At 48.1% G+C, this 22,836-nt stretch overlaps 1 protein-coding gene across 1 annotated transcript in view; it reads left to right on the top strand.

The window, feature by feature from the left end:
* Positions 1–22,836, top strand: part of Rapgef5 (Rap guanine nucleotide exchange factor 5) — a 194,904-nt gene that overhangs the window by 127,713 nt on the left and 44,355 nt on the right. The window contains exons 10-11 of the mRNA XM_055607551.1: positions 8,750–8,868; positions 9,308–9,396. Coding sequence (XP_055463526.1) covers positions 8,750–8,868; positions 9,308–9,396 — 208 coding nt within the window. The remainder of the gene's footprint in view (positions 1–8,749; positions 8,869–9,307; positions 9,397–22,836) is intronic.

The raw sequence follows: 22,836 nt of genomic DNA, 5'->3' as shown, positions 1-22,836 counted from the left end.
AGGCGCCTTCTTCCTAGCTGAGAAAGCAGCATTTGTGCTGGGGGGAAGAGTGGGGTCAAACGAATTACGTTAGACTGCAGCACTGGAAGAACTGCCCCTTCTCCGTCCCGATTGTCTCCAGGTAGTCTCATGTCTTGCTGACAGGCTGACTCAGCTGTCTCATCCCCCCTCTGTTTGTACAGCCTGACACGGAGCCACCTTGGCCTCTTCCATCTTGCCACCCACAGGTGGAAAACCACCTGCAGCAGTCGTTGGTAATCCAGGCCTCCCTCACACGGGGCTCAGAAGCTCCCAGTGGAAACAATCGCTACCGAGGCTTTCTTCCTCTGCTCTGTCTTAGACATCCTGAGTGTCCACACCAACCTCCCCAGGCATGTTTCCGTGACTCATGGGATTGGAGAGCCGGTCAGAGCACACGGCTGCAGCCCCTTCTGTTTCCTGTCTTTCCAGCGTGGGGGAGAGCACTGAACCCAGGTTCTTGTCCATGCTGGACCAGCACTGAATCACCGAGCAGCAGCCTGACCTTCCCCCCTTTTTCTCTTTTTGTTGAGACAAAGTTTAAGAACCGAAATGAACCTTTTAAAACTGCAGTGCCTGCTGCCTGTGAGGGCAAGGCAGCTTTGTGTAGAAAGCTCTGTGTCTGTCAGACCTCACCTTCCTGGCTCTGGGCCCGATCCATCCCTTGCTAAGTGTGAGGGTCTTTCTGGGTGGGCCCCTGCCTCAGTTCCTGCGCATTTTCCCGTGCTGCAGCTCAGGCGTTGCCTGAGAACAGTAGGCTGCACTGTGGGCTTGCCCATGCCAAGGCCCTGTCAACCCTCCTCTTCCTTTGAAATGTCTTCTCTAACGGTGGCTCTCCCAGACCAGCGGCCCCTCGAGTGTACATATTTACATCTTGGCAGCCTCGAGCTTTGGCAAGGCTGCTCCTCTCTGCACTGGTCACCTGTTGCCTGACTCTTCCAGCAGATTGACCTGCTTTGGCCCTGAGCACCAGATAAACCAAGCGCTGTGGTCTCACAGAATAGAGCACCGACCATCTCAGGGTTTTCTGTTCTTTTCCTAGTGGTCACCTTACAGGACAACACTAATGATTGTGTGAACTGACAGAGGCTCAGCCTTTAGCTTTTGGGGTGAACGGCAAGCCCTCAATAAATGTTAGTTGCTATCTGCCCATCCTGGCTGGCTTTCCTTGTCCCATTCCTCCTGGCTCTCTTTCCCAAAGGCAGCAACATGGTCTCATTAGTTCTGGATAGCTCTGCCGCTGTGTAAGCAAATTGCATTAGCTGCTTGTAATTTAGTAACTAATAACTCCATGATGTTTCTCACACCAAAAATCACATCATAAATTACACTGAAAAGTGACTGAGTCCTAGGCACTGGTTTTCATGCAAGTTTCTCAAGTGCAGCCCCCCAGTGAGAGGAGAGCAGGTCATTCTGAGCTGATCAATAGCTCCCGGCCTGTCATGATCCAGCTTTGCCAGCAGGCCCAAGTTAGCCGGTCCATTTGAGGGCCTCCTTTCAGCTGACGGTCAAGGTAGCACAGCAGCTGATGTCATCACTACCGGGGTGGCCTGATGCCCCTCGAGAGAGAGAGGAACACCCCCAGGCAAAGTGTCTCCTGTCCCTCTTTACTTTGGAACTCCACAGTTATCCAGTCATCCTTTCCATAGGAAAGGTTCCCTCTGGCTGTCCCAGGGCAGGCATGACTTTAGTACACTGACTGGGGCCTGTGAGGGGAGAATGCGGCATTAAAAGGTTAGAGACAAAGGGCTCACACCAGAGCCTGTGTTTGACATGACGGTGGCCACCTGCTGGCTTTGCTCACTTGATATAGACCTAAGGGACAAGGCCATTTCCTGCTTGCTTTCTGATGCTACGACCCCTGACCCCTTAAACCTTAGTGCACAGGAGCTTCTGCTGGAGCCCCAGCGTGTGTGGAGTGGACACACTGAACTTCAGTTCTGTCATGCTCAGCGCAAGAGGAAGGCTCTGAGCGGAAATGCATGGCAGGCTCACAGGAAGGTGACCTTGAGCCGCAGGAGGGAGCCGGGGTCCCTCCTCTTTTGCTTGCTTATGGATTTGCACGCTCAGGACATCTTTATCAAGTTGATATCATGTGCCTGGCCCTGACCCATTCTGTAGAAAAAGGACAGAAGGCACAGTTCCTGTCCTTGGAATGTCATCATTTTGTGGGGAAAAAAAACAGAAAGCAGGTGACTGGAAGTCATGCCATCTGACGATGGGTGTTGAAATAGGATGCTTTTGAATGAGGGAGCTAAAATTAGGAGAACTGTCAAAGAAACCTACCCTTCTTAGATGAGGTGATAAATCGGGATTTCTGTGTGTAAGATGGTTTGTACACTGTCACAGGGCCCTGGGCTCTCAAAGCTTGTCTCTGAGCCCTTGGGTACTGAGCCCTCGGGTACTGAGCCCACAGATACTGGCTCTCACAAAGCATCTGCTGAGGGCTTCAGGGATATGCTGCTGCTGGAGAAGCCGGCTGCTGTCCCGAGCACCTGGGGCCGGGGTAGAAAGGACAGAGAAAATCAGGCTCAGAGCACGGCCCTTCCCACAGGCTGAAGAATGCGTTCAGGATCACTGCTTGTTTGTATGTATGTTGGTTGTCACATTGTGCTACATGAAAATGCAAATATAGCTAGGATCTTTCCTCAGGACAGTAAAATGAGGGCCTGTTAAACTGGGAACATGAGCTCTCCTTGCCTAAGGAGGACTGGTTTCTTTGAGAATTCTCCTAACGTTAGCTCCCTCATTCAAAAGCATCCTATTCTAATACCCATCGTCAGACGACATGACTTTCAGTTATCTGATTTCTGTTTTTCCCCATGAGATGATGACATTCCAAGGACAGGAACTGTGCCTTCTGTCCTTGCCTAAAAAATCAGTATATTTACAACTATATTTGTATTCTGAAAAGACAGTTGTCTATGTGAATAAACGGGGGGAACACAAGTTTGATGCGGAAGCACAAAAGCTGAATGTGATCATGGAAGTCATTGGAAGGTCGTTGCTCTGTTGGCATCCAGACTTCTCAGTCCGGCAACAACACTGTTCATCCAGAGCATGGCTCGGGCACACCCCTCATCTGCCTCCCTCCCCCAGGAGGCTCACAGTCTCTGCAATCCAGTTACCCTCTTATCGCAGACTCCTCCACCTGTCAGCTGAGGACAAACAGCACTTCTGTGTTTCCTCTTTTACTGTCTGCAGGAATGTGCCCATGGGTGGAACTGTGAGGAGTCCACTTGGCCAGCAGCTACAGGTCCTCATCCCATCCCTGAAGTGGGAATGAGGGCTGCAGACCTAAGACTGAAGTGTGTGTTAGGGGCTGAGGACTTCCCTGAAGATGTGCCCAGGTAGAAAAGAGCATAGCATTTCCTGGAACTTAGCCATTCATCCCATTGTCCTACCCCCCAAAGCCACTCCTTGCTTAGAGGACCAGTGGCCTGGTCTGGTTCTTACCTCAGGATGCTGTCCCATTTTCCTTGGTGGACTCATTGTCTGGCTTCTGCCTTCCCATCATGAGGCCCATTTTCCTCTGTCACTGATGGGAATTTCTGACTCTCAACACCTTAGGGAGGAATGCTTTTTCTCTGAAACTCCATAACCACCATCTCCTTCATCACTGTAAGCCAGGGCAGCATCAGGCCTGTTACCCATCAGTGCCTTCCAACCAGAGACCCCTGCTGGGACCTCAGGTGCAGGTGCCTGAATTGTGCTCATTGCTGTTTCTGAAGGATCTTGAGACTTGGTGCTCCTGAGGGGCATCCTGGGGAAAGAGTAACGGGAAGGTACTCTAAAGGTCTGACCTTGGAGTGATCCCAAGGAAGCGAGGCTTTATTCTGGATTACTGACTAGAAACTAGGGTAATTCTGTGACTAAGTCTTAAAGCCCCTACGAAGAGTGCAGATTAGGGCAAAGTTCCCTCTGTCACTGAAGAGCAGCAGATAGGCATTGGGGAATATTGTGGGTTGGACCATAGTTCTTTGTTCAGATGAAGTAACTAAATGGCTGTGCTTTTGTTTGGATCCATCATGATTATGTGTCCATGCATGATCATGCCTGATGTTGATTCCCTACAAAATCATTTAAGACAGGACACCCACACCTAGCTGTAGGTGTCAGCTCGGATCCCATGTGTGAGGGCCTAAAAAACATGGGGTTGGAGGAACACAATGTTTTCCCTTTCTAGTCTCGCATTCAGCTACCAACACAGAATACTTTTGTGATCAGATACGGAGGGCTTCCCTCCCAACAAGAAAAATGGTCAGTTCTATAGTGATGCAAGCTCAATTACCCACAATTCCACTGTATCATGACACTGTCTGCCAGGGAAAAGCATTAGAGCCCACAAGCCAACCCCCAAGCCCCAAAGTTTGCTGGCAGTCACAAGCTCCGGTTGTTGTGCCCATGCTTCTCATCTATTGACTATACACTGGAGTTCCCACAACCTGCCCTTTGGTTCCACTGATGTTCTAATCCAGGAAATGTGTTTACCAGTTTATAGTAAACAGTATTATAAAGGACACCAGTAAAGAGCAACGGATTATGCAGGAAAGTGTGGGTAGTCCCAGGTGTAAGAGTCCCTTGCTGCGCTGCTGACATCCATGGCCTTCTGGACAGGTGGATGGACCCTTCCTCACCTTCCCAGGAGCCCGTGAACCCAGTCCTTCAGGGATTTTCCTGGAGTGGTCTTTATGAAGACATGATTAACTAGGTCCTTGGTCCCTGGTGACCAGTGAAACCTTTAGGGGTGGGGACAGGGGCTGGGAGTTCCCAGCCCTCTGAGCAGGTGGTTGGTTACCCTGGCAACCAGGCCTCCTATAGTGGGGTTATTTGGTGACTTTTCCAAAATGACCTCATTAACATAAATTCCTGTGGGCGTGGAAAAGAGTATGTCTTAAGTAAAGGAGGGCCGCCTTGTTCCTTTGTAGTTCTGGACCTGTCCAAGCAGCTTCAGGATTCAAGGACAGAGATGCTTTTCCTGCGCTAACCACTTAGATTGTCAGCATTGTAGAGGCTGTAAATCTGGAACCTAGGACACAACAGAAAGTGCATGTGTCACTCAGGGGCCTCTGTCCCTCCTCTTGGTCTTCACCACTCAGAACTCTTCACACTGGGCCCTTGCCTCCCTGAACAATCCTGTGCTGCGAGCCCATGTGGCTGATGGTCAGCAGCCCTAGGTTCTCATAACTACAGAGTGATGCTCTGTGATGAGGGCTACTTTCCTCATGTGCCTGAGCCCTGGATCCACTCCCTACCCTGGTTTCTGGTGTCTCCTTTCTTATCTGCTCCCCTGGATGGGCTTCACTGCCGCTGCTTTCCTCCCACGCTCCTGAACACTAAGAGCAGAAAAACCACAAATGTGTTTTCTGGCCTCAGCGCTCACGAAGCTGCAGGGCAATCCTCCTCCTCATAAGTGGCTTGCTCCCTGCCACATCCCTGAGGTCACCTTTCCAGTAACATCTTTAGGCTCCCAGCCTGGCCGGCCTCTCCTCCAGAAGCTGCCTGAGCAGCAGTGTGCTGAGAAGCCATTACCTATGACTCCTTTAGCTCCCTTCTTTCTGCTTCACTGAGCCAGTGGATTCTCTCTAAAAGGAAGAAGTCTCTTCCTTAGCCTGAGCCTATGTTTGTACTGTTCCTAGGCTGCCTCTTGGGCAGCAGCACAGGTCTTCCAGCAGCTCTAGCCCTGCACATTGGAATTCTCTGGTTACATTCTCTCCCTCTTCCCTTTCCTCCCTCCCTTCCTCCTTCTCTCCTCCTTCCTTCCTTCCTTCCTTCCTTCCTTCCTTCCTTCCTTCCCTCCCACCCTCCTTGCTTTCCTCCCTGCTTCCTACCCTCCCTCCCTCCCTCCCTTCCTGTTTCCTCCCCTCTGCCTCCTCCACCTATGGGTTAAATACAGCAGCTTAGGAGCTTCTCTGACACTAAGCTGTGGCCGAGGCCCTTTCAGAGCTACAGTTAGTGTTTGGTAAGAGCCCCAGGTTGGCCTGAACAGGGTCCTCCTGCCTCAGCTTCCAGAATACCTGCCCTAGCTTCTTCTTACCTCTTGCCCCAAAGTGATGGCAGCAGCTTTTTCCTTAGGTTTGTCAGTTTGACCTTCAGGGTGGCAGGCTCTCCGCTGGACCCCAACACTGTCCTCCGCTTTTCTTTCTGGCTTCCTGGCTCTGCCCTTCATGGCCACTGAGTACATTCCCAGATGGAACCCTCTTCACCTTTTACTCTATTTTCCCATCAAGTCTCATTTCATAGTTTCCCCACTTTTCACTTCCCCTTGACTTTATCAACTACCCAAATTTAATTTCTTTCTGTCCTTGGCCTTTGTGCAGAAAACTTTGTTTTGCCTCTAATTCCTGGTAAAGATCTACAGTTGTCTGTCTGTCTGTCTGTCAATACTCAAACACCAGCCATTTGATCTGAATCCTCCTTTCTCTGTCCCATTTAACAGCATTCTCAGCCTCTCAGGCCACTTATCTGTGACCGCCAACCCCTGCCCCCGGCCTCCGCTTGCCTGGTCCCCTGCCCTTGGCATCACCTCCAGGCTGTACTTCCATTGGCATGGTACCAGTTACCTTGGTTCAGCGCAGAGCTTGCCTTACTCATCTCTGCTTGCTACTTCCTGTCCAGCAGGTGTCCTATCCAAAGGAGGCCCTCATTATTTGCTACAGAAATGACTGTCAATTAGGAGTTTTAATGCTTTATTTCAAGGTCAATCTGTCATTGGACACATTTTCCATCATTAGTCCTAATACTTCTACCCTAGCAAGTACTAAGATAAAATTTCATACCCCAGCCTCAGTGGTGTTGATTTCTCTTTTTGAGGAAGAGAAATTGGGGACAAGTTGCAGTAATTCACATCTCTCCTGGCTCACTGACTCTTCTGCTTCTTCTCTTGTAAAATGGAACCCATTACAATGGCATTCAATGTATATCAACCCGATTCAGCTTCCTCCTGCCCCGTAAGGTCGGACTGCCCGTGCACAGCTGTGTGCTGCACATGGCTGACACAGACGGTAGAGGAGCCCTGCCCTCTATGTGCATGTGTACAGCAGCAGTTAACAACACCAACATCACATGCGTGTGGGGTGGGAAACGCTTCGGAGCACAGCTCCTCGTCCAGTGCTGTCGGCTGACGAGGAAGCCAGGGAAGACCTTATCTTTTCACATATGCTCTTCCACATACTAGAATTATTTGTCTGATTCAACGTGTCTCCTCCCAGCTCTCTTCTGCCCTCCCGCCCTCTTTGGCCTGTATATGCTCCTCTCTCCATCCACTTCAGCTCACTTCAGCGGCGTGGATAACAAAAGAACTGCTTTGGAGAAATGAAAGACAGCAATTGCACATTGGTATTCCTGCTACAGGAGTCGCTCCGGCCTCCTTGGGGAGCTCAGCAATGAATATCCTGCATTAATTGCCACAGACATCATGTGTCTGACCTTGCTGAAACATGATACATCAGTTCTACAAAGCAAAATTATTTGTCAGGAAGAGATTTAAAAAGAATGATCATACAATTCTATTGCTGTTTAGAATGACCGATATTATATGTCTTTATGAAAATCCAGGAGGACTTACATTTTCTTAGAAATATTTGAGGCACAGTCTTATTTGCTGGGGTGATTTGCTGATTTGCTTAGCAGTTATAATGCTATTGCTGTCTTTCTAGTCTTTAAAAAAAGAGAATAAAACACATTGATTAGTGCTGGGTCTATAGAAGCAGTTATAAGGTGAATGGACATGGCACCTGGTGTCCACCAGGAAGGCAGGCTGTCCTTCTTTGTGTCTGCACCTACTGTGGGTGGGCTCTGGGCAGGAGCAGAAGCCTCCAGCACAGGTTCCCTTTGCAAAGAGTTAACATCATCTTCAGGAGGTAACCACGTTGCTCTCAGCTTGTCTGATCTCTCTGTGCAAGTCATCAGCAACATGGAAGTGGATTCCTCGGTGCCTCTTACAGGTCTTTTTTTCTGGCTGTCTCCCTCTGGCTGGGTACTGCATGTCGGGAGAGTTTTACAGCAAATGCCCTGAAAGCTTGCATGGCTTAGACTTGTGTCCATACTGCTGGATCAGCAGGGACTGTCCCCTGAGCGAGCCAGGTCAGATGGCCACAGTGGCTCTGCTGGGTGAGAGCTGTGTGTGCAGAAATGAATGATGGTTAAGCTTCTCGCCTTTTTAAAAGGTCAGGATGAAGGAAGTCAGTGCAGTGGCCCATGACACAGGAATCGCAGCCCAGCAGAGATCCTGAGGAGAGATCCATTTTGGCTTGTGCTCTGGGCAAAGAAGTACCTGATAAATTCGAGATTCCAGCTCCTGGGTGTGGAGGGTGCGCGGGTGGAGGAGTCACAGTGACCGGTGGCAGCCCTTTGCCCACGTTCTAAAGCAAGTCTCTCATGGTCTTCGTGTGTAATCTAAGGTGTGGTGTCATTTCACAGCAGGAACAAGACAATAGCACAGATGCAGGGAGTGTGCTGTACGTTTAAACCTTAAACTTTTTAACTCTCTAAATTAGATTGTCCCCGGGGGTAGTTTTAAAAATAAACTCACGCACACAGTTTGCTTGGGCATCTTACTCTCTAAGGCTTTCTGTGTAAGCCTGGAGTCTGTACTCTGTACTGTCAGGTGCCTGCTCACGCTCCCGATTTATTCCAGATCTTTAAAGAAGATGGTGAAGCTGGCTGGCTTCTCTTTAATTTTCTCTTCCCCTTTCCTTCTCTCATCCATCACTCTGATCTACAATTAAAGCAAGATGACGACGTGCCGATGGTTCAGGTTAAAGAGCAAGGCCGGAGCGTGTTGGTGCTGAAGAAGGCGGCAGGCTGTGGCCCAGCCCCCAACTCCGGGAGCGCGGAGAGCGAGGCGAGGTGAGAGTCCATAGCCGGCGCGCCGGCTCCCTTCCTGTCCCGCTGCCTCTCCCTCGCTCGCTCTGCCGCCTGCCCTCCCTCCCCCCCGCCTCCCTCTTTCTCTCCGCCTCTCCTCTCCGGCGCTCTGGCTGACTGCAGAGCTCGCAGCAGCCAGATGGACCCGGCTCCCACAGAAAGGATAGGGATGGCAAGCTCCCTTAGCCTTTAGGGGATGCCTTTGTTAGGCGCCGAGCACAATGGGCAGCTCCCGCCTGCGGGTCTTTGACCCGCACCTGGAGAGGAAGGATGCCGGGGCGCTGTCGGAGCGCCGGCCGCCCCTGCCCACCTTCGATGTGCCTTATTTCAAATACATCGACGAGGAAGACGAGGACGACGAATGGAGCAGCCGCTCACAGTCCTCCACCGAGGATGACTCAGTGGACTCTCTGCTCTCTGACAGATACGTGGTGGTGTCCGGCACGCCGGAGAAGATCTTGGAGCACCTTTTGAATGACTTGCACCTGGCCGAGGTCCAGCACAAAGAAACAGGTAAGCCGAGTGTGGGGGCGTGGGGGCTGGAGGGGTCCCGGCTTCGAGGCAGCCGCGGTGATGCTCCGCCGTCGCCCCAGGGGCGAGGCTCCCGCTGCCTGGGAAACCAGGACGGGCTGGGCGGCACGGGCTTTGTGTGGCTACCCCCGCGCCGGAGCTGTTTGTTTCAATCCAGTAAATGAACACATGCAGTTCTTGAGCGGCTGCCTGGGAAGTCGCCGTGAAGAAAAGGAGGTGAAGGCAGATGTGTCTACTGTAATTTTTCCCCCAAATCTCATGTAAAGCCCCTTGGCAAGAAGCCAGTATTCAACAACCCCTGTGCTTTGGAAAGCAGCACCAGGGGAGGGCCGCGAACCGGCTCTCACCTGGGCCGTAGAAGTGCTGGGTGAGTCGGCTCTGCTTCCCTGCCCGGACTGCTAGCCCTCGGCTGCAGCAGCAACTTCTGCCCTTTCCAAGTGGCTACAAACTGTTTGACCCCGTAAGGGCTGGAGTGCCCCGTGTGACACAGCAACTCTGACCCGGAGTCAAAGCCTCAGATGTCTTAAACATTTTCTTCAGCTGAAAACAAAATAGCATCCAGCTCCTAGCTTTGCGCACCTTTGGAAACACTGTTACTCTCTTAGAGCTGACTGAGCGGTAATTTCTCCTGCAGTGCCTGCTCCTCTTAGCCAGCGTTTGTAATCGGTTTCAGCCTAGCGCAGTTGTCCCCATGACCAGAATTCTGACAGCGGCCTGAAGTTTGCCACCTGACATGATAACTGCTGTCTATTCTGTGGCTGCAAACGGCTCCCCTACAGCGTGGGGTGTGGGGACTGCGTCCAGAAGAGGCAGCGCCAGATTGGATTAGGGCAGGGTAGCTGCTTGGGTTTTACCACACAGACTGAAACACCAGCTTGGGAGCCAATTTCCTAGTGCCCCAGTAGTTTAGTCTGACTAGGAGTGGTGTTTGGCTCTGCAGTGCTTTACAAAGGACAGTAAGAGAAAGCAGTGATGTGTGAGATGTGTGGATAGGTTTAACAAAAGGCTGCATGACCCAACTATGTACGTATAATACCATTGTTTAGTTTAAAAGTCCAGGTGCTTTATTTTGCATACATTCGGGAAGGAATAAGTTTATTGCTTGTACACACAAATGAAGCTATTCTTGGGAAAATTAAAGTACATCCTGGCATCCACTGGATTGTTTTGTATGTCAGCAAATTCTCGCTGTGCCTTTGAGCAACAGTCCAGTGCTCTCCTTGGAGACGTATACTGCCACAGGCTTCTGAGAGTGGAACCAGGCAACTTGTCTGTCACAGGAAGGGCAGGGCTCCTTAGGCATGGCAGAGCAGTGGGGGGCTGGGATGGGTTCTGGGTTTTACCTCCTAAGCATTAGAAATTACCTAACAGTAATTTGTTGACCTTTCACTCAGTCTGTGTAATCCTTTATCTTACTCTCCTGTGCTTCTGGAGACGGAACCCAGGGCCTCCAACAAGCTACAAGTGCTGCCCTGCTGAGCGACACCTGTGGCCATGGCCGCACCACGGCTCAGTGCTGGACCCTGGAAATGGCCTGTCCCCTTCCTGTCTATAATGCCAGACGCTGCCTCATCTTTGCAGTGGGCTTTCCATGTGATCTAGTGGCTTTTAGTTCTGCTTGCTTCTCAGTTACTCTGACCATAGGGTCAACTACGCTGCTTCAGACAAACACACAAAAGGAAAGAGGACTGGCACTCACTGGCTCTAGCCCTGTCGTGGTTCAGGCGGGGCCTGTCTGGCTCAGCCTTGTCTGAGTTCTTGCTCACTTATTCAGAGTTTCAGTGAAGGACACATGGACTTTTTCAGAGTTTTGTAAAGACATTTGAAAAGTAGACAGTAGTAACCTTTGCTCTCATCAAAGGAGAACTTTATGAAAATGAAAAAGCCAACTTTTAAGAAAGGATGGATGGATGTATATGAGGGAATCATGGGAAAATGGCGTGGCTCTTTGAGACTTCAGGGAAGGAGCTGCCACATGTTTTTTTGTTGATAAGCTTTAAAGATATAAATATAAAGTAAAAATATTCAAATTGAAGGGAAGGGTTATAGTTTGCTCCAGCTTGAATACTAAATGAACTGGATTTGTACAGTAATGGGGAGCCTCGTACTAGCCTCTTATGTATGGGAGCCTAACAGGGTGCAGAAGCACGTGGCAGACGGGGGGAGGGACGAGGGGATGAGAAGGGGCAACAACAGTATACAGCAGCGATCCTGGGTCTCTCTTACTGAGGTGGAGCCATCTGGGGCCATGCTGCCCTCTCCTAGCCCCTACACGTGGCCTGGGCGTCTCTCAGGAGGAGGGCGGCATGGGAAGAGAGATGGAAGTCCCTGGGAGCCTGGCTTAGCTGTTCTGACATTCCTTCAGTCCCGTGTCCCCCAGAGGCCGAAGAACAACCAAACCAGACATGTTTCAAACGTTTCTCCCAGGAGATGCTTACCTGTGGAAGCGTGTGTACAACCCCAGCAAAGGAGGCCCTATGATCCCAGAGTGGCTTGATTCCCCACCGTGTTAACACTGAAGTGAAGGCGTTGACTGAGTTGACAGAGTAGAAGGGAGAGTGCCACGGCTCTGGGAGAAGCTTTTATTTCTGTTGCTACTTGAATCAAGAACACAACAGCAACAGTTCATGCAATATTCTAGCACCAAATCAAGCTGAGTTTAAATCGTAATTTTAGAGACGCTTAAAGGCTGCTAATGATTTTTCTGAATAATTTGATCCTCACACAGTCGCCAGAGTGATCTTATGTTGCTGCCTCTCTTTCCTATATGGTGACACCAGACGTAGGCGTCACCTTGGGAGGTGAGTGGAACGAATGGGTGAGTGAGGAGTGAACGCATGACTAAAGGAACTGGTGAGTGAACGAAGGGATTTGGTTTTATACTTTTATCAAAGAAGAGCGAGGAAGCTGGTGGGAACAGGCCAACCTTTGGGTACCGAGTCTTCCTCTGCAGGCAGCTTTGAAATCTTCGTCACTCAACGATAAATTCTTTTACCAGTTATTGTCAGTACACCCAAATAGCAGTAGCAGTGAAAGCCACTGACACATAACTTTTAACATTTTTTTTTCTTTTTCAGATAGTTCTTCATTATTTTAAATAGAAAAAAGCTGGATGTAGCAATTGCATATTTGTGCTTGTGAGAAGTGATTGAAGCTGTTTTCAAAGATTTTCTTTCACAGTTCGGGTTCTGACTTGAAACATTCAGAAATGTTAGAGAAAAATTCAGCAATCTCTGCAGCTCCACCTTTCATCTGCCCAGAAATAGGGCAGACATCACTGGGCATTCCCAGCCTGGGAATTACAGAGAAAGGAGGGAAGGCAAGGAGCTCTGACTGGAGGGGCTGGGGAAGGGGAGGGGAGGGGAGGGGAGGGGAGAAAGGAGAGGTAGAGGGCAGGTGTGAGTGCCCTGCTCTGCACAGGGGTGCGGTTTCTACTTAACCCTTTCCCTCCTGTAGAGAACAAGGTTGGCCTGCAGGTGCCTCTGAAGAAACTAATGATTTCTATTTCAGAGCAAGGGAGAAACTGTCTAATGATTTACTTCCAATTTCTTTATCTTTATTTCCTAATTCCTTACACATCCTTTTGAACAAAGTGTGCTTCTGATGACAGGTTTCTCAGGAAAAGCAAACTAATAAAGAAGCCTACCTTGGTTCTCATTAGGCCTGACCTGGTTTCTTTAGGCTGTAGCTGCTTCTCCTTTTAGTTGATGAGGCTCTCTGTCTGGTCTGTGTGTTCTGCTAGTGCGCCTGCCTTGACCATCACACTGCTCCTCCATGCTGATGGCTGTAGGCCCCGCATGGTAGGTAAAGCCTGAGTGAGTCCCTTCCTGTTCTGCAGAGGCCTCTGTAAAAGCATAGTGGGGGCGGGGTCAAGGTGTTGAGCATGAATGTCCTTGGTGGTGACCCAGGGCGGAAGCTGTCAACCTGTGGACCACAACCCTCTTTGGGGATTGAATGACCCTTTCGCAGGGGTCACCTAAAACCACCAGAAAACACAGATATTTGCATTGTGACTCACAATAGCAGCAGAATTACAGTTATGAGGTAGCAATGAAAATAAATTTATGGTTGAGGGTCAGCACAGCTTAAGGACTGTATAAAAGGCCGCAGTGTCAGGAAGGTTTAGAATCACTGGCCTAAGGGCTTTGCTGAATGCTGTGCTGATACTGTCCTGATTAAATGAGGGCAGGGTCCTTGTTTTCTGTTCAATTTTGCCAGCACCAAGTTCATAGTGACCTTGAAATGTGATTTTTATAGAGGAATGGAAAGAATGCTGGTCGGAAAGATAGAACTACTTCTTCCTGGCTGAACTTGCCTTCCCTACCCAGTTCACCAGCCATAAGCCTGGCACAGACCCTGTTCTGGCTAACCTTTGTGTGGGTAGAGAGAGAATCCAGTCTAGCAGGCCAACAGTGAGCCTGGAGCAGCCCCTGTTCCAGCTAAGCTTTGTGAGGGTTGTTTCGTCTTTCCGTGATTCTATGTACTTGGTATGTACGTGAACTTACTTTGATGTTGCTTTCTTTGTAGTTTGTGTCGGTTTTTCTGCTGAAGAGGGAACTCACGCTGTTGTACTTGGTAGGCAAGGCACCTACGTTTGCAATGTCATGTGACAAAGTGGCCAGCGCAGTTTATCTGCAGCTCTGCATGAGCCCCAGAGCTTGCTCTAACAAACGTCCGTGCTCAATCACTGCAATTCAGTGGCTGGAGTTAGGGTGCCCTCTCACCCAGGCCTTAGCAGCCCCCAGCGGGTGGTAACGGGTGACTAGGTTTGCAAGCTTCTGAAGTACAACACTGACTGTTTCTGTCCCTCTGCCATTTCTGTGAGAGCCTTTTAAAGGTCTGTTCTCTGCCTTCAACCCTTGCCTGTAAGAGGGAAGGCCACTGTTCCCTCTTCAGCTTTCTGGCTGCCCCTTGCCAGGGCTTCGTGTGTCTAACGTAGCGGCCACGGACCTCTACATCTAGCATATACAGTCCAGCATGTTCTGAATTAGCAGTTTACTCTGCAGTCTCCACTAGAGCGCTTCTGAGGAAAGGTCATGCCCAGAGGGGACGAAGGAGCCCGGTACAAAATCTCCTTGGATTGTTTGTTTGTTTGTTTGTATTTGGAGACAGGGTTTCTCTGTGTAGCCTTGGCTGTCTTGAACTCACTTTCTTGACCAGGCTGGCTTGGAACTCACAGAGATCTGCCTGCCTCTGCCTCCCTGAATGCTAGAATTAAAAGTGTGTGCCACCACGCCTGGCTTCAGCTTGGATTTTTACAAAGGTTCTTGGGTTAGTCCATAGCTGGGACTCCCTTCTGAGAAGGTCCTCTTTTAAGGGAGCACCCACCACACAGTGGAAAGGGGACTAACCTGGGCTTTTGGAGCCTGGAGACGCAGGTCTGGATCCATTCGTAACCAGCTGCAGACGTGGAGTAGGCCATAAACGAGACAAACTCATCTGTTGGTGTCAGGCAACACAAACCCTTCCCGTAAAGGGCTCTTCTCCTCATTTCTAAACTGTACCACCGGGCCATAGACCTGAGTGAAGCCCAAGGGTGCAGGCAGGTGAGCTCCAGAGCTGTCTGGACACCAGCAGTGAGGAGCCTGTGAGACAGCCCTTACACTGGGCTCAGGAAGCCAGGGTGTCCGCGCTGCTGCTGCTGCTGCTGCTGCTGCCGCTGCTGCTGCCTTGTTTCTAGGACTTTGTGAAACACAATGTTGGTGAGTATGATGCTTGAACCCCAAGGCTCAATGGTCCACTTGTGGTGGGAATTTATGTGTGTTTGCCTAGAACCATAACTGGGAAACTTAAAGTTTCTCTGAAGAATTATGCTATAACAACATGTCCAGACAATAGCTCTGATTTATCAACTACTAGTAAAATCCACTTTCAGAGTTTTATTACCAGGCCATCTTAAGATACCAGAAATAGTCTACTGCGAGGAAAGGAACTCCCTGCCCTCTGAAGATAAATGCTACACTGTATCTTTATACTGCTTGCCCTGTGTATGCGCTCAGCTTCTACCTTCTCACATCACTTCTGAGTTTTAAAAAGTGCACTTTTTATTATATGGCCTCTGTGCATGTGAATGAGTGCTTTGAAATTTAATTCCACTGTTCTTTGAATAAATATTTTTTACTTACTACTATGTAAGTACCATTTTATTAGTAAATGCTATAGGGACAACTGAAAACAACAGGTTTCTTATCTTTGTGACGGTGCTAGGGCAGTGAAAGGAATACCGAGCAACTGGAAGGAGCTTTGATTCTTTCAAAGATCCTTAGAGATAATGTGAGACGCAGAGAAATAGACTAAATTGAAATAACAGGGAAATCTGCCACGACTGAGGCCTTTAACCCTCTGAAAGGGAAAGTAGCTTTCCCCAAGAAGAGAGCAGAGATGCCACTTGAGGTATTGGGGAGCCTCGTGGAACTGTCATTTTTAAATATTGGGTCTTTGCTTATGTGCATATTAATAAAAACAGAGTCCAGGAAAAGCTGACTTGATTAGCTGAAGCCTCAGTGCCTGATCAGGGCTGGTTTTCCCACAGAGGGCAAAGACCTGGCCCAGCTCCACACAGAAACAGCAGAAATGTCCACTGTGGTGTCAAGGAAGCTGGGGCAAGCCCTGGGGTCGGCTTCCCTTCTGCTCCTGCCTGCTGGACTGTGCTGTTCTGTGTTGCTGTTTGGGTGAAGCTGCTTCTGATGTTTTGTTTAGTTTTGCAATTCCTTTAGATTCTTGCCTAACTGCTAATACAGAGAATGTATTTACCAACCATAATGGACGCACTGGGAGATTTTATAAATTCACGTTGACTAAGTGATGAGATGATTAGAACTGAGTAGAAATAATTCTTCTCAGTTGCCTCATATAACAAACAAACAAAACAACAAAGACCTTAGATTACATGAGGCCTGAGGTCCCTGCAGACCTGAAATCCAGGGTTCAAAGGTTACTCAGAATGACAATTCATTTATCCAAACCTTGCCTCATTAGATGGGTCCTTGTGCAGAATAACTGTCCTCATTTAATGGACTTAGCTGTTGAGGTAGAAGTTAATTGAATTGTGCCAGTGATTGAGTGTATGTTTCAGTGTAGAAATGAGACAGCTCTACTCCTCGCTTTATTCCAAAGGCCGTTCTTGCTGGAAACCGGAACTGTGGGAGAACGGCATAACTGAAGCAAGCAGAGTTCAGCTGCACCTAACCCAGGTCAGCTGGCTTGAGAGATTTCTCCCCTGCCTGCAGCATTTGTTCTATCTTCTGGGTGTGAGGAGGACAGCCACGTGGGCTGCTAACTGTTTGAAATGCTTAAGCAGGAGAAGGGAAAGGAGGGAAGGAGAGAGAGGTGGGCCTGAACTCTCAGATGCTCCGATGAGAACTGGGGGATTGCCAGGTTTGCCTGTGGGTTTTTCGTGGTGTGGCATCTCTGCCCTCATCTGTCCGAGCCGCCTTTGAGCATGCAGTCGTCCATGGTAACGGGAACTGGGGTCTTCACACTGCCCATAGACGGTGGGTTAATTACTTTCCTGGTACGAAGCAAGGTGAAGCGCAGTGGGCCTGAGCTGAGCACACACTAACACACACTGACTGGCCGTGGGAACGTGGGCGCTGCCGTGGCAATGCAGCGCCGAGGCACAGCAATCGGCTCACAGACACGGGGGTGATGAGCAGCCTGATACGGTGCCTGTGTGGGAGGGGCTGGATCGGTGGGGCACTTTGCCTTGTTTCTGAGACAGAACCTCATGTAGCCCAGGCACGTGCCGCCACGCTGGGTTTGTGTGCGTACGGACTGAGCCTAGGTCTCTGTGCATGCGCGGGCTGCTCTCTGCCACACATGCCATGTCCTGAGCCACAGGTGCTTGTCACTTCAAACTTCTCACATTCAGTCCACAGCTGCGCTATGGTTCACGTCTGAATTATACTGTAATAATATGAATGGCATCATCACGGTTAATACAAACTTAGAGTTTCTCAGTAAAATTTTCCATTTTCCATAATTACTTATGCCGTGATTAGTCAGTAATAGTGAACTGTATAGAGTGAGCATTTTGCACACTTTTTTAAAAAGATTTATTTATTACACACACACACACACACCACGGTGTTCTGCCTGCATATACACCTGCACGCCAGAAGAGGGCATTAGATCATTAGATCTCATTATAGATGGTTGTGAGCCACCATGTGGGTGCTAGGAATTGAACTCAGAATCTCTGGAAGAGCAGTCAGGGCTCTCAACCTCTGAGCCATCTCTCCATCCTAGAGTGAACATTTTATTAATCTTTTGGTTTCTACCCTTGTTCACTCTATGCCTGCTATTGTGTGCGTAAGTTTGTGTACCTACATATTAATAAGCTAGAAACTAAAACTTTCAATAATTTAAACTAAAATGACCACACAGGCAACTTCTATTTTTTTTTTTTGTATCACTGTTTTTTTTTTTTCTTTTTGGGGGGGAGGGGAGGAAGATAATCTCTCCAGAGTACAGTTTCTTAGTTTTGTGCTAACTGTGATTTTTGGTCTTTCTAAAGCAGGGATTCTCAACCTGGGGGTCATGACCCTACAGGGATATCTTAGCGTCATCAAAAACACAGATATGTACATTACAATTCATAACAATAAACTTACAGTTATGAAGTGACAGTGAAAATACTATGGTTGGGGAGCAGCACAACATAAGGACTATGATAAAAGTCACAGATTTAGGAAGGCTGAGAACTGCTGTTCCAAAGGAAAACTCAGTTTTCGTATCGTACAGATCTTCAAGCATTATTTTCTCTGTAAGTCCTGTATGTTATATTGACAGGTTTAAGTCTGGCTTTTTCTAGAAACATGAGAGTTTGCCTGAATCTGGAAGTTACCTTTGGTTGTTTGTGTGTATGTGTGTGTGTGTGAGAGAGAGAGAGAGAGAGAGAGAGATTGCCGGAAATTATTATGGAGATGCTGGAATTTATGGGCAGACCTCATTGTCCACAGTAAGTGTGATACTCTTATTCCCTAAACAGCAGCACCTGGAGCTACTTAAAGATCAGAATCTAGCTCAGTGCACCTTAAAAAGAAAAATTACCTGAAAATACACCTAAAATATTGTCAAAGGTTACAAAAAAGTGCAACTGTTGTCTGTCCCTTTCTGTGCCTTTCCCTGAACCAGGGATGCATGCTATCTCCCACAGAGCAGTGGATTTAGAATGAGACTATCCGATATTTATTTGTCTGAACCTTAAAACGCTTGTGACATCAAGTGAAATTTAGCATCTTAGCAGGCAAATGGAAATAAAAAAACCTCTGTCTATCTCCCTGTCTGTATCTGTCTCTCTATCGCTGTCTCTCCATCACTATCTCTCTCTGCCTGTCTCTGTCTCTCTGTCTCTTTGTGTCTCTGACTCTCTGTCTTTGTGTCTCTCTGTTTCTCTGTATGTCTCTCTCTGTGTCTGTTTATCTGTGTCTCTATCTGTCTGTCTCTGTGTTTCTCTGTCTCTCTGACTCTCTGTCTCTCCCTGTTTCTGTGTCTCTCTGTCTCTGTGTGTTTCTCTATCTCTGTCTCTGTGTCCGTCTGACTCTCTATCTCTGTCTGTGTCTCTATGCCTCTGTGTCTCTGTGTGTCTCTCCTGTCTCTCTGTCTGTCCTGACTGTCTCTCCCGTGTAGGGGGTGGGGCTTAGTCTTGTAAGTTCGCTGACAGTCAACCTTTGGTTATAATCGGTGCATGTTAACCTCTCACAGCATGTCTCAGTCAGATCATTGCTTCAGTTAAGGGACACAGTGCCGCAGTCACTGTAACTGACAAGTACATGCCTAAAAGGAACAGTCTTTGTGTGGGAGAAGTTTCACCCTCTCTCTTCCCATAATTCACCTTTTCCTCATTTTTCTTTTGTCTCTGGCTTTTCCCTTCCATTTGCCACTGTCCTGCCTTTCCACCCTCAGGCTTTCTTGCCTGACAACTGAAGCCATGCTTTAATTCTGTTTGTAGCATTTAGAGTTAAAAACATCACCAGGACCTGAATTGGTTCAAGTGATTATTAAATGCTTGAAATAGCTTCTAATTTAAAATATGTTTAAATTAGATTTTCCTTGTTTCCTGGAGCTGCGCACGTTTCCCTGGCAGGCACTCATGGACACAGCTTGTGTTTTGCGTGGGTGTCAGTCATGTGACCAGCAGTAGCTCAGGGGTCAATGATATTAGAAGCAGTGGCTGTTGGAACCTGGGTGCTAATTTTTATTGGTGCTTGCTGACAAATTGGTCTTAAAGGTTTTGTAACCGTGAGTGACAGTTTCCAGTCTGATGTATGCTGTTAAGTGAAACGTTGCATTGATCATGAAGATATTCTTTCCTCCGGGCTCATTTGTGAGAGCAACTGCTGTCTCCAATCAATGCATCCTACAACTAGATCATGAGTCTTTGGGGACAAGCAGGGTGCTCCAGCAGCAGATGATGAGAATAGTCTTCCTTCCTTCTAGTCTGCCGGAGTACATCCCCTCTACCTACTGAGCAGCTTCCAGGCAAGCCTGCTGCCCAGCCCTGTCCGTGCTCCTGAGGTGGTCGGTTCTCCACGCCCCTCCTCCCAGCATGTAGCACTCCCAAGCTGCCCCACTCTCTCTGTAGTCCAGTAGCTGCTTCCCAGTCCCCTGTTCCTCTCTGCTGTACTTGCCTTTTTCTTACCATTGCCCACGAGTGAAAATCCACCCTGCTCCACCCTAGACCACAAGCTTGTCTTTTCCGTGAGTGTGTGTGAGGAGTCATGCTAGCCTCAGGCTTCTCTTTGCACGTGGCTCCTATTGCTATAATTCGTGCCTTGTTTGTAGAGGGAAACTGACCTCCCTCCCCTTGCCCTTCCATCTCCCTCCCATCCTGATGTGGTCAGCTCAGGCCATCAGAAACTTACTTGTCACTCCTTGTCTCAAAAGTCTCCGTTTATTTCCCTCTTCCCAAGGAAGGAGCCCTGGCCTCCCTGGCCACCTCAAAAGGCCCACCAGGAATCAGCTCTGCCCTACTCTTCTAGGTTTACTTTCAAGTAGATGGAGCTGTCTTTCATTACCATTCACTACTGTGTTGCATTTGAAGGCTTACAAACCCTCAGGTCCACGTAGTCTGTACAGCCGAGGCTGACCTCAGAAATCACACCCATCCTCCTGCTCCCTGTTTGAGGACACACCAGCACCACAGCCCTGTGTGCATTTGTGACGTTTTCTGAGCCTCCCAGACAGGTTGTAGTTGTGCCCAGGCACTGGAAGCAGCTAACTGGGCTGGACCAGCAGCCGACAGAGGCCCCGCACCCCACTTATCATCAGGTGCCCCGCACATCCTTCCACTGTGCACCAGTCTGGAAGGAGCGCCTCCGTGTGCTCTGTGCTGCTGGGCGCCTAGAAACACACCTACAGGCACTGTATGCATTTGACAGTACCAAAGAACAAAAGAAATGATACCTACATCGTTCCCTCCCAGAGGAAGAAGGGTGGGATTCCTGAACAGTTTTACAACTGAAAATGGCATTTGCTTGGTTATGTTAAGACAAGCTGTCTGCACTAAGTCTCTTTCTTTTAAAGGGGTGCCTTGTTGTTGTTGTTGTTGTTGTTTGAGACAGGCTTTCTCTATTTAGCCCTGGCTGTCCTTTAACTCACTCTGTAGACCAGGCTGGCCTCCACCTGCCTCTGACTCCCAAGTGCTGGGATCAAAGGTGTATGACACACCACCAGGCAAAAGGAGTGGCTTTCAAGGTTTGCTATATAAACATCATTAAATAAATGAACAGACAAGTGTGAGTGTGTGTGTGTGTGTGTGTGTGTGTGTGTGTATGTGTGTGTGTGTGCGCGTGTAACACATGCCTAGAAGTCAAAATTTGGGAAAAATTTCGTAGACAAGAATTTAATAACTTTTAAAGCTGTTGAACAGCTGTATTCAAAGCCATCAGTATCCTTTTAGGAAATATAATAAATGCTAGAAAAGAGTCCTACTGTGATGGCATTGACCTGTGGTTCAAACCCAAATGTGATTTTTTTTTTTAACATATGCTTAAATTACAGCATGTGTTTTGGCAGCACCTGTGAAAACATAATTGTAAACTGTAATGTTCTGGGGCCAGAACAGGGCCTTTCAAATTCAAAGCTTTTCTTGGCTCCTTGAAAGCAGGGCTAAAGTAAGGTGTATTTTCTGGTGCCTTAAATTCAGCTGCTCCTGGAGAAATGAGGGGGAAACAAAAGTGCTCACAGGACGTGAAGGAGTGTGAGTCGGTGCAGAGCACTGGGCCTTCCCACTTGCACGCCTGCGCGAGATGGTGTAGGTGACTTGAGCTTCAGGACGCCCTGGGCTCTCTGAGGCCCTGTCTCAAACTACAAACAACAGCAAGGTTCAAGACTCTGCCTTTAGAATGTTGTTTGGGGGTCTGGGGGCCTAGAGCACTTGCTTAGACTCCATGAGGCTCTAGAGTTCATCCAGCACCCTAACAGAAACTTGTTTTTGTTTTGTTTTGTTTTTTGTTTTTAATGGGAGAGGGCAGAGGATTTTCCCAAAAGTGTAGTGAGGAACCAAGAATTTGGGATCAGATTTAATGACACAAATCCTAAAGAATAGGTGTCTTTGTATACTAATACGTAGGAGTTCACAGGCTTAGAAACCAAAAGGAATATATCTCCTTATCAGAACGTGGGGGTATGAAGCAACCCTGAATCTGTTTAAATGAAAGATGCTTTTCTGAATACAAAAGCTCTCTTCTGCCTGCAGTCTTAGATTACTATTAATTAAGCACTATGTATTATAAGAGATAATTACCGTGCTTTAATACGGATGCTGGTAGACTTGCTAGTCTTTCTAAGTAGCTATTGTTGGCTAATAGTCTTTGGGGAATCATTCATACAGTAATTGTGACTCTAAAAAAAAAAAATCTCTAAATACTGGAGGGGCAGGCATCTGTGAAGCACGGCTGATAGAAGTAAAATGTACTTTTATCTGAAGTGCCCCGTTTTGATTATAGTTTTTATTCATATCACTCAATAACATTTAGAACCTTTGCACAAAAGAATAAAACTAAGCTTTTTATGTGGAGGGAAATTTTTCAGAGCACGATAGTAGCTTAAAAAAGAAAAACTGAAGTCAAGAAAATTGGGAATCTGATCTATTTATTGGGATTTTTAACTATTATGTTCATTAGAATTTTGACTGAAGATGTTTTTATGTGGCCTCATTGTTTTATTTTAATTACTATTTCCTTGACAGATAATTAGGCAAAAGCTGTTGAATATGAAATATGGTTGTAGCTTAGCGGGAAATAAGCATTTCTGGGTCAAAGCCTTTCACAAAAATATTGTGGTATGTGAGCTGAGTAATTGAATTGAATGCCATGTGGGCTGAGACCATCCAGCCAGACCCTCACAGTCACTCCGTTCATTATTAAGGTGTTCAGCATGGAATGGCTGCTTACGTCGAAGTTAATGGTGTTCGTTTTT

The sequence above is a fragment of the Psammomys obesus genome, unplaced genomic scaffold (assembly GCF_907164565.1).
Source record: "Psammomys obesus unplaced genomic scaffold, mPsaObe1.curated_primary_1811, whole genome shotgun sequence".
NCBI lineage: Eukaryota > Metazoa > Chordata > Mammalia > Rodentia > Muridae > Psammomys > Psammomys obesus.
This window is presented reverse-complemented; position numbering and strand designations above follow the sequence as displayed.